A 16530-nucleotide genomic window follows, 5' to 3' on the forward strand; every position below is an offset into this window, starting at 1 on the left:
CCACTCCTTCCTTCCATGTCCCGCCCTCGCCTGACGTAACGTCAGGTGAGGGCGGGACACGGAAGGAAGGAGTGGCCAGCCCTGCTGCTTGCGGCGAGTGCAAAGGTGAAAGGAAGCGGTTAAGAGGTTAGTTCCGGGAGCGACTGAGGGCGGGGGGAGCCGCTGATCGAGGGGGGGAGCCGGCGATCTCGGGTGGGGGGGTGACCCCGATGTTTCCCCGAAAAATAAGGCCTCCCCTGCTAGGTCTTATTTTCGGGGGAGGCCTTATATTTTCAAATTGCAGCAAGACCTCTACTAGGTCTTACTTTCGGAGGATGTCCTATTTTTGGGGAAACACGGTAGTAACAGTTGAATAGGGAAATATTGAGTAAGTTAGCGAACTTGCTTATCCAGCAGATGATACAAACACATGTAAACTGTCTCTGAACCTTCCCGCAGGAAGCTCCCACAAGTTTTTTCATATTCTTAGATGCATCATCTTGCCAGAATTAAGCAATATACAGACATTAGACTCGGCCACGAGCGCATGGTTGGACTAAGCGCTCCTATGCTGAAAGTACAGAACTGCTGTATTTTATAGAGTAACCCAAATCATCCCCCCTACCCACCCCACGAGTTATGAAATAGTGGCATTCAATCGCAAACATGATAAAAACAAACAAAAAAAACACACACACACACACACTTCCAACATAACACAAAAATTACAAAAACGAAAGAAGAATTTCTTGCTTGTTTGGGATTCATATCTTCAATCCCTTCCACATAGAGCGAGGAGTCTGATTCTAAACAATATATAGTTCCTACTTCCATTGGTGATGGTTGGGTATTAGTAGGTTTGGTGTCTGATTAGGGGGTTTCCTACCTACTACACACGCTGGACCCCAACAGGGGGGTTCCCCCCCCCCCCCCCCGTGTGTTTTTTTTATGAATAATTATTGGACAAAGGATGGAGGGGGAAAGGGGGGGGGGAGATACATAGGGTTGAGATAATTCTTTCTTCGCCCCAGGAGGTCATCAGAGCCCAGACCTCAAGGGGCATTGATGAGTAGAGCTTGCGCAAGAGAAAGGGGAGAGAACACGTGGATGGTATAGATTCACCATTACGAAGTGCTTAGATCATCTCTTTTCTGGGAGTTCGGAATGTATTTGCGTGGACTGTATTGTCTTTACAAGTTTATATTAAGAGGGTTGACAATACAGAGTGGGATGGGGAAGAGGGGAAAAAAGGGGGATGATGGGTCGTTAAGGGGGGGGGGGGGGGGAGTTAACATAAATAGTTTGGATACTGATTAGTAATATGCCGTTAATATGCAACATGGTTTGTTAGTGAAATATATACAGTATGATGTACTGAAAATGTTTATTGTGCTGAAGTATCAATAAAAATCGTTTAAACACAAAAATTACAAAAGGCCTTTTTTTCACACAAATAACCATTAAATACAGAAATCACTAGAGATGATTACAAACATTAGTTAGTTGAATTTAAGGCAGACAAGTCTGCTAGAAAGAGAATGGTGCAGAACATAAGGATAATTCAATGAGATCAGTGGCAACTGTGATTGATACCTGTTGGATGGAATAAGGAGTGATGAAATGTAGTCATAGGGTGTTTGACATACAGATGGAAGGTGCATTGTGTACGGTAGCTTGTCTCACTGCTCCACCCAATCACGTGAAACCCGGCTCGTGTCAAGGTTTTTTTTTTTTTCCCAATAAACTCCTAAAGGTGCAAAATAGTAATGTCTGATCACAATTCTTTTGCACTCATATGTGGCATGATAGCTATTAGAGGCCAACCAAAACTGCTTTTTCTCAGTTTTGGCCTAAAGTCTAACCACTTTCCGCCGAAACCGAAAGCTAAAGACTGGTTGTGTAAATGTGAACCAACAAGGCCCACTAGGGATTGTCAGAGCTTGCCTCTACTTAACCCAAAGGAGATCATTACCCTCCAGTTCCAGGAATGCAAGCACAGGCTGACAACTGGGAAGAGTCATTTTAACAAGGACTCCTCAACAAGTCTGGCATGTTTAGGTTCACAACTCAATGCAGATATAATATCCTCCGAGACAGGAACTTTTTGAGAACATTAAAAAAAATAAAATCATGATTACCGCTGTTTATGCTTACCCAAACTGTGCACAGGTGCCCTGCTGCAGATAACTCGAGCTAAGCTTTAGTAAAAGACCCCCCTGTAATATTTCCCAATTAACATTACAAGCTCACCAGTACCTGTGCTTGAAAACAATCACTGCAGGTTTCTTTCTCATAGAATCTGCACACTACAAGTTTGATAAAAATGCCTGCATCTTCATCATACCGAACAGAGCCTGGAAATTCTTTAGATTCACTCAAATAGTATCCAAGCCAGAATATATATAATAATTTAAATATGGTCATATTTTACCTCCAAGCAAAACAGCCTCCGCACACATGAACCTCAGCTAATGAAAACAAACTAAAACACACAGTGCTTTTACAATGGCTGACTTTTCACACATTTGGAGAGACAGCTGTCATATCTCCATAGACAGGCTAATTCCCAAGGAGTTTATCATCCCAAATTTATAGACTTCCATTACTGCAAAGCTTTGGTATCAAAAGCATTAATTTGGAACACTCTATTTACCGTATAAACTACTATGCAAAATCACAACTGCGTTACTTGCAATTGCATTACACAAAAAACAAGAATGCAGAGTAGCACCCCCCCCCCCCCCCCTCGACTACCTTACTGTCCTCTGGTGGTGTAGTAGAATATTCAGGGCAGGAGGGAACCCCAGTGGCTCTTGCCTATCCCAAGTAGTCTTTCTAACCCGTCCTATGGAGATTCCTTCAAGAGCGGTTTACAATCCAACTCAGCTGGGTTTCAGCACGAATGCCTGAGTCAGGGGATCCCAACATTTCACAACGCCTGAGTGGAGCAATAAAACCACAGCACACAGCTTTCACATTTGGAGTGACAGCTGTCATATCTCCATAGACAGGCTAATTCCAAAGGAGTTTATCATCCCAAATTTATAGACTTACATTCCTGCAAAACTTTGGTTTCAAAAGCATTAATTTGGAACACTCTATTTACCGTATAAACTATGCAAAATCACAATATGGTCAAAAAACAGACATGACTATTTGGGAAGGGGAGAACTACCATAATTAATAGAACAAAGGAGGGAAGGTAAAAAGGAAAAAGTGTTCCAAGTATCTTCCAAGGCATCTCCCGAAAAAACCTGCTAGGGAGAATAGAAACGTATTTATATGCATCCTTAAAAAGGTATGTATTAAGGTCAGCTTTAAATTGTTCAAGTGATGTCTGGAAACGATGGGATACAGGAAGTAAATTGCACAGATAAGGCCCCTGTACTATAAAAACGTGTCTGGTGTGTTTATAAATTAATTCTCGATGACTCGGTGTGACTAACTGGTTTTGCTGTGCAGACCTAAGTGCTCATGTGGGGCCAATGTGTCTGCACTGCTAATTACCCCCGGGGACACCCCCCCCCCCACCGCGGTAGAAAATAACAAAATTATTTTCTACCACAGGCGCATGCCAACTTTGGAAATACTGCCAGACGCCTACGCTACCCCGACAACAGTGTTGATTTGGCACAAAATAACCCAACATTAGCCCTACCGTGGCTTAGTAAAAGGGCCCCCAACTCTGCGTTGGCCAGTCACTGGGCAGTTAGTGCAATGTGTTAATTGCCAAATGCCTTCCACACCCAATCTCTGCCAATGCCACACCCCCGACACAAACACTCTTAGGTGGGCACTTTTACAAAACACCGCTAGCATTTTTAGATTGTGGTAAAAATCAGCTGGCTATAAAGCTGAAACATCCATAGGAATATGAGTGTCTTGGCTTTCTACCGCGAGTTAAAAGTGCTAGCTTGGCTTTATAAAACATCCCATTAATGTCCGGTTTACCGCTAACTTAAAATACTGCAAAGCTCTTAAGGCAACTCTATATTAGCAGTTAATGTGGCATAAACTTGGAATTAATCCCCGAATTTCAATAAAGGGATTCCCCCGTGTTACTTCCTGCCTCTGCACTTACTACATGTTAATATTTGGATCCTCAGGAGCTTAGTCAAGATCGGGAGGCGGGGCAGACTTATACGGTCTGTGCCAGAGCCAGTGGTGGGAGGTGGGACTGGTGGTTGGGAGGTGGGGATAGTGCTGGGCAGACTTATACGGTCTGTGCCCTAAAAAGGACAGGTACAAATCAAAGTAGGGTATACACAAACGGCAGCAAATATGAGTTATCTTGTTGGGCAGACTGGATGGACCGTGCAGGTCTTTTTCTGTCGTCATCTACTATGTTACTATGTAAGAGCACAGTAAGTGCAAAACTGGGTAAATAGGCCCCTAAGTAGGGTCTGTGGTACTGCAACAGAGAAAGAGGTCTGTCATTAGCCTCTGTCACATGGTATATTTCTCTCGGTCTGAAGGCTAATGATAGCCCATTTACACAAAGAAAACCAAGTCAGCATGAGCACATGCCTCTGAGGATAAAGCTAATATGCACACTTGCCATGCATCACAATAGCCTCTTGTGAAGATGCTGAACACACACACAAGAATAGTCTTGGATTAAACACAAAATTTTATTCATCACAATATTAAAAAAAAAAAAAAAAGTAAAAAGTAAAAACAACATTCTGATATTCAGAAAGATTTCAGTGTTCTGGACACAGAAATATACTCACACATTTTACACAAATGTTAACATAGAAAAAGGTTAAAGTAATATGAAAAATGAAAACTTCTCAGCAGCACCAATAGACATAACAATTTACATTTACGCTAATTCAACGTTTGCGGGTTGTTTTTTTGTTTTTGTTTTTTTAAGAAATCAAAAAACAATTTATTTTCCAACGCTGGAAGGACAATACTGTGTCACATTTTGTTTTATGGTAGAACAGTGTCTACACCATGTACAAATTTCAAGCAGCGGCAGCAGAAAAAAATGCAACAGAGAAACAAAGTCCTGCAAATATGGACACTGGTCAAACAGTTTTTAAATGACCACTGAGATGAAGTCCTTTGGATCAGTCTGTGTACTATGGTGCATAACTTTACAAGTGTGATGTTGTGTGTTGTTATATATTTGTATGTTAAAGTCAATAAAGATGTGACAAAAACATTTGCTCTTTTCAATACTCAATTCTTCTAGAAAAAGAGAAGAGAAAACAGAACACTTTCTGGAAAAATGGCACAGAAGTTTTCCCAGTTCCCCAGAAAGAAACGCTGAAACGAGGCATCAGTGCGGCCTGTGGTGCTCTCTCCTCTTCAGCTGCTTGTTCAACTTAATCTTTCCAGCTCCCGAAATTTCAAAGTTGTAGGCAGAGGTGACGTACGGTATCTCTCCTTTAATCCCAGACTTGAATACATCAAAGAAGAGGGAAAATTTTTTAAAAAGGAAATTAATCACCCCTTCCCTTTAGCAAAGATTGGTCTCAACTATTTTAGCATGAGTAGTCCAAAAAAATCCCAAACAAAACATGCAAAAAAAAAAAAATACACAACAGATTCTGTTAAAGTAAAAAAAAGCTTCAAGAGGAAAGATGGGGAGGGAAGGGTAGTGAATATCTCTACTTGGTTCCAGTACTGAGAAAGAGGGGGAAACATTGTTTTTCTTACCTGGTTTTTGAAGATGCTGTGCGGAATACTAATGCTCCCAACCAGCAAGCAATTAACCAGTCTTAACTTTTCCGGTGGTACTGGGGTCAATATGTGGTAGATCTTTTTTTCCATATCAATCCCTCTAACAATTCCTGAAAAACAATCAAAGTTTAGGAAACATCCTAACAAGAGACCACAGCGAGCTAAACAACGCTTAAGGACAACTGTCAGCAGTTGCCTACAAACCTATTATCAAAACGAAATTCCATGCAGAAGTACCAGTGGGTCATATGGTCTTTATCAGATGTCATGTTCTCAGTTTCTCCTTGGAAAATGCAAAAGCAAGCTCAAGCTCTGGGAATATTAAACCTGCGTACTTTCAAGGTGCAAAAGCATACAGATCAAAATACTAAAAAAAAAACAAGTAGAGGAATTTCAAAATGAAATTCCCATCAGTGTTTTTTCAGGGTGGCCAGAGCAAATTGTTTGTGTCTTTTTCCAGGGGTAAAAACATCCATCAAAAATCACTCCCTCAAAATAACGTTTTTTGTTTGGTTGGGTTTTTTTTATTCATTCAAGCCTTTAAAGTACTTCTCGGGCCTTCTTTGCTTTTTCTTACACTTGGAAAGAGAACCCTGGTGCACAAAATTTAAAAATCTCTCTTTGTATGTGGGTTATGGTCCAGTTGTACACACAGACTGGTTACTAAAAAAAATACATTTATGGCTTTACAGGTAGAGAGTGTGGACACTAAAATATACCAATACATAAAATCTAGAGTAAGTGCATCACTTGCTTTGTAGGTGGTAAACGCTCCTACGTTATCCATGCATTAACCAGTTAGTATGCAGTAATATATACGCACTAACTGCTTAGTGCAGGAATGCCCACTCCACCCCTGTATAGAATACAGCCTAGAAATAAATCTTGCTACCTTCAACCTGCATTCAGGGGGGGCCAATTATGCCATTATCTCTAATTGCTCTAGGCACTGGAAAGGCCTGTGCAGGCCTAGTAGAGGGTCCTCCGACTTTATATTCTTCACCGGCTCAACATCAGAAATCTTTGAACAGCAAGAGCACCTGGACAATGACAGCAAGCAACTCATCCCTATGTAAAATACTACTTACCAAGCATCTGATCTGGTCAGGTGGGATGTTAACTGGTCTAGATAAGGAAGTTAACGTGCATAAGTCTAAAGCTTTAAGAATACAATTATCAGGGGAAAAGAAAGACACCCTTAGGGAAGCCTTTCCATTTGAGTGAGCAAAAAAAAACCCTCTATAGTAGCTAGAGGTTAAGGTAGCATTGAAGCAGATGTCCTGCCGGTGGGTGGTGTTTGTTGCTACTATTTATGTCTGCTAGCTACAATCTTTCTTCTATCGCTGTATTTTGTGTTACTATATTAAATACTAGTAAAAAAGGCCCGTTTCTGACACAAATGAAACGGGCGCTAGCAAGGGTTTCCTCGGAGTGTGTATGTTTGGGAGAGTGTATGTGAGAGTGACTGTTTGAGAGTCAGAGTGAAAGTGTGAGTGTGTGTGTGTGAGAGAGAGAGTGAGTCTGGGTGTGAGTGTGTTTGTGAGAGAGTGTGTGTGAGAGAATGAGAGTGTGTGCAAGTGTGTATGTGAGACACAGTGTGAGAGAGTGTGTGTGTGTGTGGGCGAGAGAGAGAGTGTGTGTGAGACACAGATTCTCTGTGACAGTGAGTTTATGAGACCAAGCGAGTGTGTGAGTGACTGTGTGGCACATAGAGTGAATGTGATACAGTGTGAGACAGAGTGTGTGAGAGTGAGAGTCAGAAAGACATTGTATATGACAGAGAGAGTGTGAGCCTTGCCCTCCCAATCCATGCCCATCTGTCCCCTGCCCCCTCCATTCATCCCTTTCCAGCAATTCCCCTCTCTCCGAGCCCTGTCCTCCCAATCCATGCCCATCCATGCTCCTCTGTCCCCTGCCCCCTCCATTCATCCTTTTCCAGCAAGTCCCCTCTCTCCCTTCCATGACCCCCCCTCGCATCCATGCTCCTCTCTCTCCCATGTCCCAGCCTGGCCCGCCCTCTTCTCCCCCCCCCCTTCGCATCCATGCTGTCGTTTCTCCCCTGCCCTCCCGATCCCATTGTTCAACTTTACTGCCCACCCTCTTCTCTCCCCCCAACATCCCTTTTTTTTTTTTTCTTCTTTTTAAATTTACCTCCGTGGTGGTTCCGGCAGCGCAGTGTCAGGGAAGGAGGCGGCGCTCCCGACATCTAGCCTTCCCTTCGCTGTGTTCCGCCTTCTTCTGACGTCATCCTTGACGTCAGAAGAAGGCGGAACACAGCGAAGGGAAGGCTAGAGACGTCGGGAGCACCGCCTCCTTCCCTGACACTGCGCTGCCGGAATTGTTTGGGTTTTTTTCCGCCCTCGACGTCATGACGCTTGACGCGAGGGCGGGGCAGAGACGGCTGGGTGGCTTCACACCATGAATCCACAAACCCTACAGCCAGGGAGTGTTTGAGTGGCTTCAGAACGTTGTCTTCAGAACGTTCACGGTGCGTTTTATTATATTAGATGTTGTAAACTGCTTTGTTAACTTAGGGCCCTGATTACTGGAATAGACTTCTCGGGCCTGTACATCTAGCCCCATCTTTGGCCGTTTTCAAATCCAGGCTAAAAGCCCACCTCTTTGACGCTGCTTTTGTCTCCTAACCACTACTCACTTGCCCTGTACCTTTTATCCCCTCTTTAATTTCCTTGCCTCTTGCTTGTTCTGTCTGTTTGTCTGTCCTATTTAGATTGTAAGCTCTTTGAGCAGGGACTGTCTCTTCATGTATGGTGTACAGTGCTGCGTATGCCTTGTAGCGCTATAGAAATGATAACTAGTAGAAGTGTCTCAGACTCACCAAACCCCAAACAATCACAGACTGGTGTCTGCTTAAGTAAAATCGGTCCCTCCGAATGATGTCTGAAGTCCTCTAGAACCCTGCACAGACCCACCCAGTTGGCATTTACTGTGTACATGATGTGAGTGGGAACGACATCCGAGTGAATGGTCCATAGTGCAACTGCATGAAAAGGTACCTAAGAAAAACAGATCACAAACCGTCAGTCTCACTGTTTTCAGTGTTTTCTTTAAAAGCAGAAACTACTAGTCACTTATCAAACAAAAAAGTTTTGTTTTAAATAGGAGATTTTTACAGTTAGGTATCCAGAGTTAAAGATGATCAAGGAAATATGTAGAAGAATAAGGTACTTTTAACAATAAATCTGGGGAATCAACTAAATAGCATAAGGGTTTTTCATAATTCTATAAATCAGCAAGTGTAACGGGGTCTGGGAAGACACAGAAGAAAACATGGAACATAAATCCATCACTAAAGAACAGAAGATTAAGGTGGATACTAGAGTGAAAAGGCTCCTAATTATATTGTTACCTGGCAGGCGTTCAAAAGCATGACCAAACACTGTCCTTAACACAAGAAAATCAGCATCTGCCTAAGAGTAATAAAACTGTAAATGTCTTGTGCACGCAATGGCAAAAAGTTCTTTTGCCTTCTTAACCATCTGAAATAGCAAGCGCCATCTATATCCAGTTCTAACAAACAGGCTATTTCCCCTCTCCCTCACCTGATAGGGTATCAAACTGTTTAAAGGCACTAACTGGTCCAGTTCCACAGGTTGCATTTTACTAAGATAACCCAAAATTGCCAAATCTCTCAGAATGTTGCTATGGCAGCGCCTGAAAAAAGAAAACAGTAACAAGCAAAAAAAAAAAAGATTAAAGCAGCTCCAGATAAAAACAAACAACAAAAAAAAAAAAACTGTTTACAGAAGACTTGTACAAGCTGTGGTTCCTGAATATTCACAGCAAAGTACCTTACATAGCAGAGTAACACTTTCAATTCAAATTTACATTTGGGATGCCAGCAAATAGAATCACATCTCTTCTATATTCCCCCCCCCCCCCCACCCACACACACCAGACACAGCGCCCACTCGTTCAAACTAATGAATTTAGTGTTTTTAACAAAATTCTAAAAATGCCCTAATATACAAGTAGTTTGGTGCCCAAGTAAGCGAATGAAATGTTGCTTCCAATGCTATACACAATTCATCAGCAGGAAATGCAGGGAGGTGGTAAGCCCATGCTAAAGTCATTAAATCTGACCGGCTTTAAAGCAGTTATATTAGGTTAGAAAAGTCAGCTGACAGTTAAGAACTGATGTTCCATTTTGCTTATGAATTTTATTCATTATCTGAAAAGAAATATGTGCAGACTTCTGAAAGTATCTCTAATTTAGCCATTTCCACCGTCTGAAACAGTGAATTCAGGGACTCCCTTTTCCAACACACACATTTTTGAAGTACAAAGGCCACACTGAATAGTTAAAATGGAGATGCAGTCTTAAAAGGGGTGTGGCCATGACAAAAACAGGAATAAAAATAATGGGATACAATACTTTACTTTTGAGTCACTTATGACCTACAGCTAAAAAAATAAAAGCACAAAGCAAAAAAAAACAGGTAGGTTGAAATGACTGATAGATTAAGGAGACTCATGGGCTCTTTTACTAAACTTCAAAACCCGCGCTAAAAGCACAGGCCAATACTAAGGGCATTCTGCATTAAAACAGTCAGTGTGCTAGAAATCCCACGACAACTGCTTAATTCTGGATGAGGCAGGGCATGGGCAGAAATTAGACAAGGACTGCACATTACAGTTAGTGTGTGCTACTTATATGCTGTCAAATGGTGAAATTTAATCTTACCTGTTAATTTCTTCTCTTTAAGTTCTGCTAGACCAGTCCAAACCAGCAGATGGCGGTAAAGAAGCAAACACTGTCCAGTGACATCACCAGTATAAGTAGAGGTGCAGCCTGGAACTTGTCACTATGCACTTGTCAAAGCAGAATAAAATCCCAAATAAAATACTCAACCAAGAGCCTCAACTCAAATTTGAAAAAGGGAAACAAGAGGAGACATGGAGGTAAAACAGAAACCCCAATCCTCAGAACAGGACACAGACAACAATCCCCAAACCCACTCTCTTCAGGGTGGGATGCTAAAGCTAGTCTAGCAGAACCCAAGGAAAGGACATTAACAGGCAAGAATAATTTTACCTCTGCCAGACCAATTCAAACTACCTGGATGTATTAAAACTCTATGCCTCCGGTCAGAAGACAAGGCTCCCTTTAGCCCAAACAGCACCCCCCCCCCCCCCCAAGGCTATTACCCCTTGCCCAAATATCAATCCTGCAGTGCTTCAAGAAAGAATGCAGGCAGGGAAAGCAAATTTGGCACACTGCAAATAGCCTCTGGAGAGACTGCCCAAGCCTCTGCCCAGGTGGACACCCGAGTCCTCATTGAAAGCAACCAAAAGCCTTGCAGGACCACCTTCTTAACAACTGTCCCATCTCACTTCCATGAAGTCGCAGAACCTCTGCTTCTCTCTCTCTTTTTTAATATTTTTATTTTTCGGGGGGGGGGGGGGGGGGGGAGAGGAGGAGGGTAGCACTGTCCCTTTATTCAGCGGGACAGTGCTACTAAGGGCTGCCCCAGCAGGAAAATTGTATTTTTCTCTATTTTGACCCCTGAGGCTCTCTAGCAGCCTATGCCAGCCCATTCCTCAGAGCAAAAGTCTGTGGGCAAGGTTCAGAGTGGCGGAAGGCAGAAAGAGCACATCCCTCTCATAAAGGAAAGGGTCCAGGGACCTATTCCTGGGATTCTACCACTGAGTTGCAAACTCTACTTCAACCGTGGGAGTAATGCCTACAAGAAACAAAATCCAGCTGCACCAAACCATCCGGCACCATCTGCTGGAGATGGAGAAATACTGACAGATTACACACTTGGCCACAACTTAATACCTGTGATGTCACTGAAAGTGCCTCCTTCTCTACCTCCATCTGCTGGTCAGGGACATAGCCACTGGTTTGGACTAGTCTAACAGATATGAAAAGCAAATGAAATTAAGTGCACCCATGCTAAATTTAACTTGGCAACCCAGTGTGTGGTAGGGAACTTGTCTGTGCAGTATCTGCAGATGGAATGCTGGACACTCCCCAATAGTTACTGCACAGCTTTTGACTTTAGTAAAAGGTCTTCTGTTTCTTACACTATCACACTAGTAACCATAATGGTTTCTTGCCTCCAAAAAACCTCCCTTGCTAGTGGCAAAGGTGGTTGGTTGCCTTGGCACTTACAAAAAGGTCATGCTAGCACAGAACAGCTAATACAGAATCAACTGAGATTTATTGACAGAACATTTTTTTAAAAAGCGTTTGGAAAACAAAAGTTAAAATAAAGACATTTATTCCTCTCTGCATGCCATAAATTGGATCATTTTTCCACTTTAACAGAGGGAACAGGAGGAAGCAATGTTGAAATGATGATTTAAAGAAAACAAAATGTAAATGAAATCCAGGTGCACTACAGACAAGAATCAAAGGACAAAAATTCTCTCGTGCTGCCCAGTTCAGTCAGCATGATGGATGAATCAGCAATAATTGAGAAAAATATTTTGAAAGAGATTCGTATATAATTTTCACTTAAGACTGATAAAGGACTTAAGTGCAACTATTTATATTATTGCTCACAATGAAGGCCTCAGTCCTTCAGTGCCTCATCTTGTACACAAGACCCTCTTAGCTCCAATTACAGGACCTCAGGCACAAACTCTCAACCTCACACTCCAATGCTGTTCGACAAAGATGGCAGAAGTAAATCCTAACTGCACATGTTGAAGTGTTTAAAATGCCCTATGGTAATGATTCAATGACAAGTATGAGGGCTCCCAGAATGAACAGCAAAGTGGGTAAGATATAAGGTAGAAGTGCTAGCGGAAATGTAAGCAATTAAGCAGCTGGGCCTGTCTTCCAAGCTGTAAGTACTTTAATAACTAGAATTCCTAGTAGAAACAAGCCCTCACGTTACTGGATGTGACTAGCAAGCTACACAGGGGACTTCGAAGGATGAATGTTCCTGCAACAGCCACACTAGCACTGACAGCTATTCAAATTATTAGAAATTCATGTAACTATATACGGGAAGGGAGAGGAGCTCAGCACAGATTACGCTAAGGGGAGGAGAATCTTGTATGTCCATCTGCCCAAGAGGGTACAGTACAAATTAAGGCAATGACAAATTGTCCTGGATAAGAGAACAGATCCTGGAGACAGTCAATCTCTGGTTGGCAGCACAGATATTTTTGCCCATATGTAACTGGATAGACAAAAGAGCTGGATGGTCTTTTTCTGCTATTATATAATCTACTAGTAATAAAGGCCCGTTTCTGCCTGTGATGAAACGGGCGCTAGCGGGCACAGGACTCCCTTCCCCTCCCCTTACGCTAGTCTCCCTGGTGGTCTAGAGGTACCTGTTTGGTCGGGGCAGAAAAGAAAGAGCGCCCTCTTTCCTGCCCGTAGCTGCCCTGCTGCATCGTGTGAGTCCGGCTCTCGGCGTTTCAAAATGGCCGCCGAGAGTTGAAATCTCGCGAGGCAGCTTCAACTCTCGGCGGCCATTTTGAAACGCCGACAGCCGGACTCGCAAACGATGCAGCCGGGCAGCTAGCAGCAGTGCTCCAGGCAGGAAAGCGGGGGCTGTTTTGTTCTTGCCCCAGCGAACAGGTACCGCTAGACCACCAGGGATAGTGGCGTAAGGGGAGGGGAGGTGACAGGGGGGAGACAAGGTGATGAGGGAAAGAGGGGGCGACCGGGGGCGGGGCGGTACCTTTAAAGGGGCGTGGCGTCGGGGCAAAAGGGGCGGGGTGATGGGCACGTCCTTGGCGGCTGCGATTTGTTGGAAGGGGAGGAGTAGGGAAACAACTGCTCCCCGTGCGTTCATTTGCCTTGTTGTGTATGTGTTCTGCCCTTGACGTCATCACGTTTGACGCGAGGGTGGGGCATGAAGACATGGTGAGTGTTGTGGCTTCACCACCATGAACTTATGAACCGGTGTCTGAGTGCCTGCAGTGACGTCAGTGTCTTCAGAACGTTGAGGGTGCATTTTATTATAGTAGATTATTGTATTTTCAGCAGATTTTTGTAATCTTTAATCCAGCTAGTCAATGCAGACAAAATATGTAATTAGAAGAGCATCTGTTGCCCTAGGTGGGGCCTTCCTAGCGCAATTCCCTTGTAAGTGTTTTATTTTCTTATTACTTATTTGTTTGAACCTAAGAAATTATAAGAGTTTGTGGAAACAGATGAAGAATCCTCTGCAGCAACTTCCTTCAGTTTCCACTGTACCGGCCGCAATAACCGATTAACCTTCCTCCCTCAGAAAATGTGAATTATTAGATTAACCATTTTGAGTTTTTCTTATTTTCTTTAAGATTGTTTTCCTGATCTTGGATCTTCCAATTGTGGACAATTATGTAAATACTAGTAAAAAAGGCCCATTTCTGACACAAATGAAATGGACGCTAGCAAGGTTTTCCTCGGAGTGTGTATGTTTCAGAGAGTGCATGTGAGAGTGACTGTGTGAGAGAGAGAGAGTGAATGTGCGAGTGTGTGTGTGAGAGAGAAAGAGAGTGAGTATGGGTGTGACGGTGTACTTGGTTCCAATCGCATGCGTTGTTGTGGTGTCTCGCGTGGCGAGAGAATGAGTGCTGGACCCGTGGAGAGTGGTGCTGATGGCGGGAAGAGTCTACCTCAGTGCCGCGTTGATCAGCTGATCAGTGCCGTGGAGAGCGAGTTGTGAGGGTGTACTTGACTCCGCGCACGTGCATTGTTGTGGTGTCTCGCATGGGCGTGGCGAGAGAATGAGCGCTGGACCCTTGGAGAGTGGCGCTGGTGGCATGAAGAGTCTGCCTCAGTGCCACGTCGATCAGCTGATCAGTGCTGTGGAGAGCAAGTTGCAGGTGGGCAGCGAAAAAGGAGACCCCACGAGAGGCAGCTGAGCGTTACTGTGCAGGTCGCTGAGCTCTAGCTGTGCTTCAAGGAACTGACCAATCCTATTTAATAGAATGCACCTCCAACATTCTGAAGCTGAGAAACCTCGTGTGGTTGGTCACTTCAGCTTGTGATGAACCCGGAAGTACGTGATGTCAATTCAGGAGATGGATACAGACAGCAGGAATGCCTCAGCCATGCAGTCAGCTTCAGAACGTTGGAGGTGCGTTTTATTATATAGGATATATTGTTGAGAGAAAATGTTTTCCTTTTTATATTAATTTCTGTATTTCCTTACATTTATGTGATACATGTGAACGTAATTAAGTAAAATGATAAAATAAAATCAAATAGAAGAGCATCTGTTGGAACTAAATTCATATAAAAGAAAACCACAGACAGAACTAATGGAACCTTTAAAAACAACAAAAAAACACTTACATACTACTAGGATCTCCTACACCATGAAAGTCACACTGAACACAAAGCAGCTTATGTCCTGTAAACATCTGAAAATAAAGATCATCTTTTTCTTCCTCCTGTTGCTCTGGATCCTCTGCTCCGAACATCCCCAGGTTCTTGTGTTTCACTTGCAATTTGCCTTTGGTATGCAACCCAGTGGCAGTCTGAACATATTCTGGGGTGAGCGGTGCCAGGTCTTCTGTGTCTTTAACAGAAAGCTGAACAATATGACTGGGTGTCAGCAGCCGGATTATATCAATCAAGAGCATCAGTCCAAAACCTTAAAAAGCAAAAATAAAACCAACTACATTAGTGGTGACAGTAGCTCTAATTCCAGACAAGACTTGGATATTGAAGTTGTTTTTCAAAAATAAGGATAAAATCTTCAAAGGACTAAAAATTCGAGTTTTCCCAGATTTCTCGAGGGAAACGCAAAAACGTCAGAAATTTCTTCAGATGAAACAGACACAAAAAATTGGAGCTACATTTTTTCTTAAATATCCATGTAAATGTCTGGTCACTTATCAGTCACTGAAATATGTATATTATCATCCTATTCTTTTATAACATCTAAAACTAATAAGACAGAATAATAACAACTATTGAAAATTGATAGTGAATCTGATGCAACCGATTTATAATGTTGAATTATTTGCCTAATTTCTCCAATATAATGGACTCCACATGTGGACTTTTGTGAGGTTAAGTTTTTTTTGCTTTTTTTCCTTCTTTTATCTCTATTAGAATTATGTTCTAACAAGCTTTATTGTAACTAACTGAACTTTCTTTACAAGCTTGTCAAGTTTGTTTGATGTATAAATTTGAAAAATTAATTAAAAAAAGTAAAAAAAAAAAAAAAGTAAAAATTAAAAGCTGCAAAAAGCCACTCGGCAAGCCCAACTTCTAGAATAGCAAAGGTCAGTTGTGCGTGCTGACTAGTGCCAATTACCACCAATTCAAGGCAATAATTGGCAACTAAATCTGATTAGCAGCCAATTATTAAATTAAGTTACGCATACAGCTTGTCCTTATTCCAGCGTTTCCCAAACTGTGCACCACAGCACCCCGGTGTGCCAGAACTCTCAGGGGTGCCGAAGGACATCTTGGCCTCCATCCCGTCACCCACAATCCAGCATCGCGCCCTACTTTCCCCTCCCGCAAGTCCGGAATATGCCACTTCCTTGCTTCTTCCCCTGCCGCCGCTGCAGTGCTTGCAGCAATCCACACAGGCACAGTGGGGACTTCATAGTCTGCCGCGTCCGGCCCTCTCCGATGCAATTTCCTGTTGTGAAGGCCAGGCGCAGCAGTCTGGGAAGTCCCCGCTGTGCACGTGAATCATGGACGACCCGAAAATGTAAGCCGCAAGCACTGCAGCAGCGGCGGGGGAAGGAGAAGGAAGCGGCAGGGATCCTAGACCTGCAGGAAGGAAAGTAGCTAGCGATGCTGGATTTGGGTAAGGCAGAGGTGTGCTAGATTTATGGGAGGAGAGGGGCTGCAGGAAATGGTGTGCTGGACTTTCTGGGAAGGGAGGGCTGCAGGGAAAGGTGCCGTGAACCGAAAAAAATTGGCAA

The 16530-nt window shown here is 43.2% G+C and overlaps 1 protein-coding gene across 1 annotated transcript in view; it reads right to left on the minus strand.

The window, feature by feature from the left end:
* Window positions 1-4639: 4639 nt before the first annotated feature.
* NOL9 (nucleolar protein 9) overlaps window positions 4640-16530 on the minus strand; it is a 40521-nt gene continuing 28630 nt past the window's right edge. The window contains exons 8-12 of the mRNA XM_030185739.1: window positions 14939-15239; window positions 9234-9345; window positions 8510-8687; window positions 5647-5780; window positions 4640-5386 (exon numbers count right to left, since the gene is read on the minus strand). Coding sequence (XP_030041599.1) covers window positions 5267-5386; window positions 5647-5780; window positions 8510-8687; window positions 9234-9345; window positions 14939-15239 — 845 coding nt within the window. The 3' untranslated portion in view covers window positions 4640-5266. The remainder of the gene's footprint in view (window positions 5387-5646; window positions 5781-8509; window positions 8688-9233; window positions 9346-14938; window positions 15240-16530) is intronic.

This window comes from Microcaecilia unicolor, chromosome 13 (assembly GCF_901765095.1).
Source record: "Microcaecilia unicolor chromosome 13, aMicUni1.1, whole genome shotgun sequence".
Lineage (NCBI taxonomy): Eukaryota > Metazoa > Chordata > Amphibia > Gymnophiona > Siphonopidae > Microcaecilia > Microcaecilia unicolor.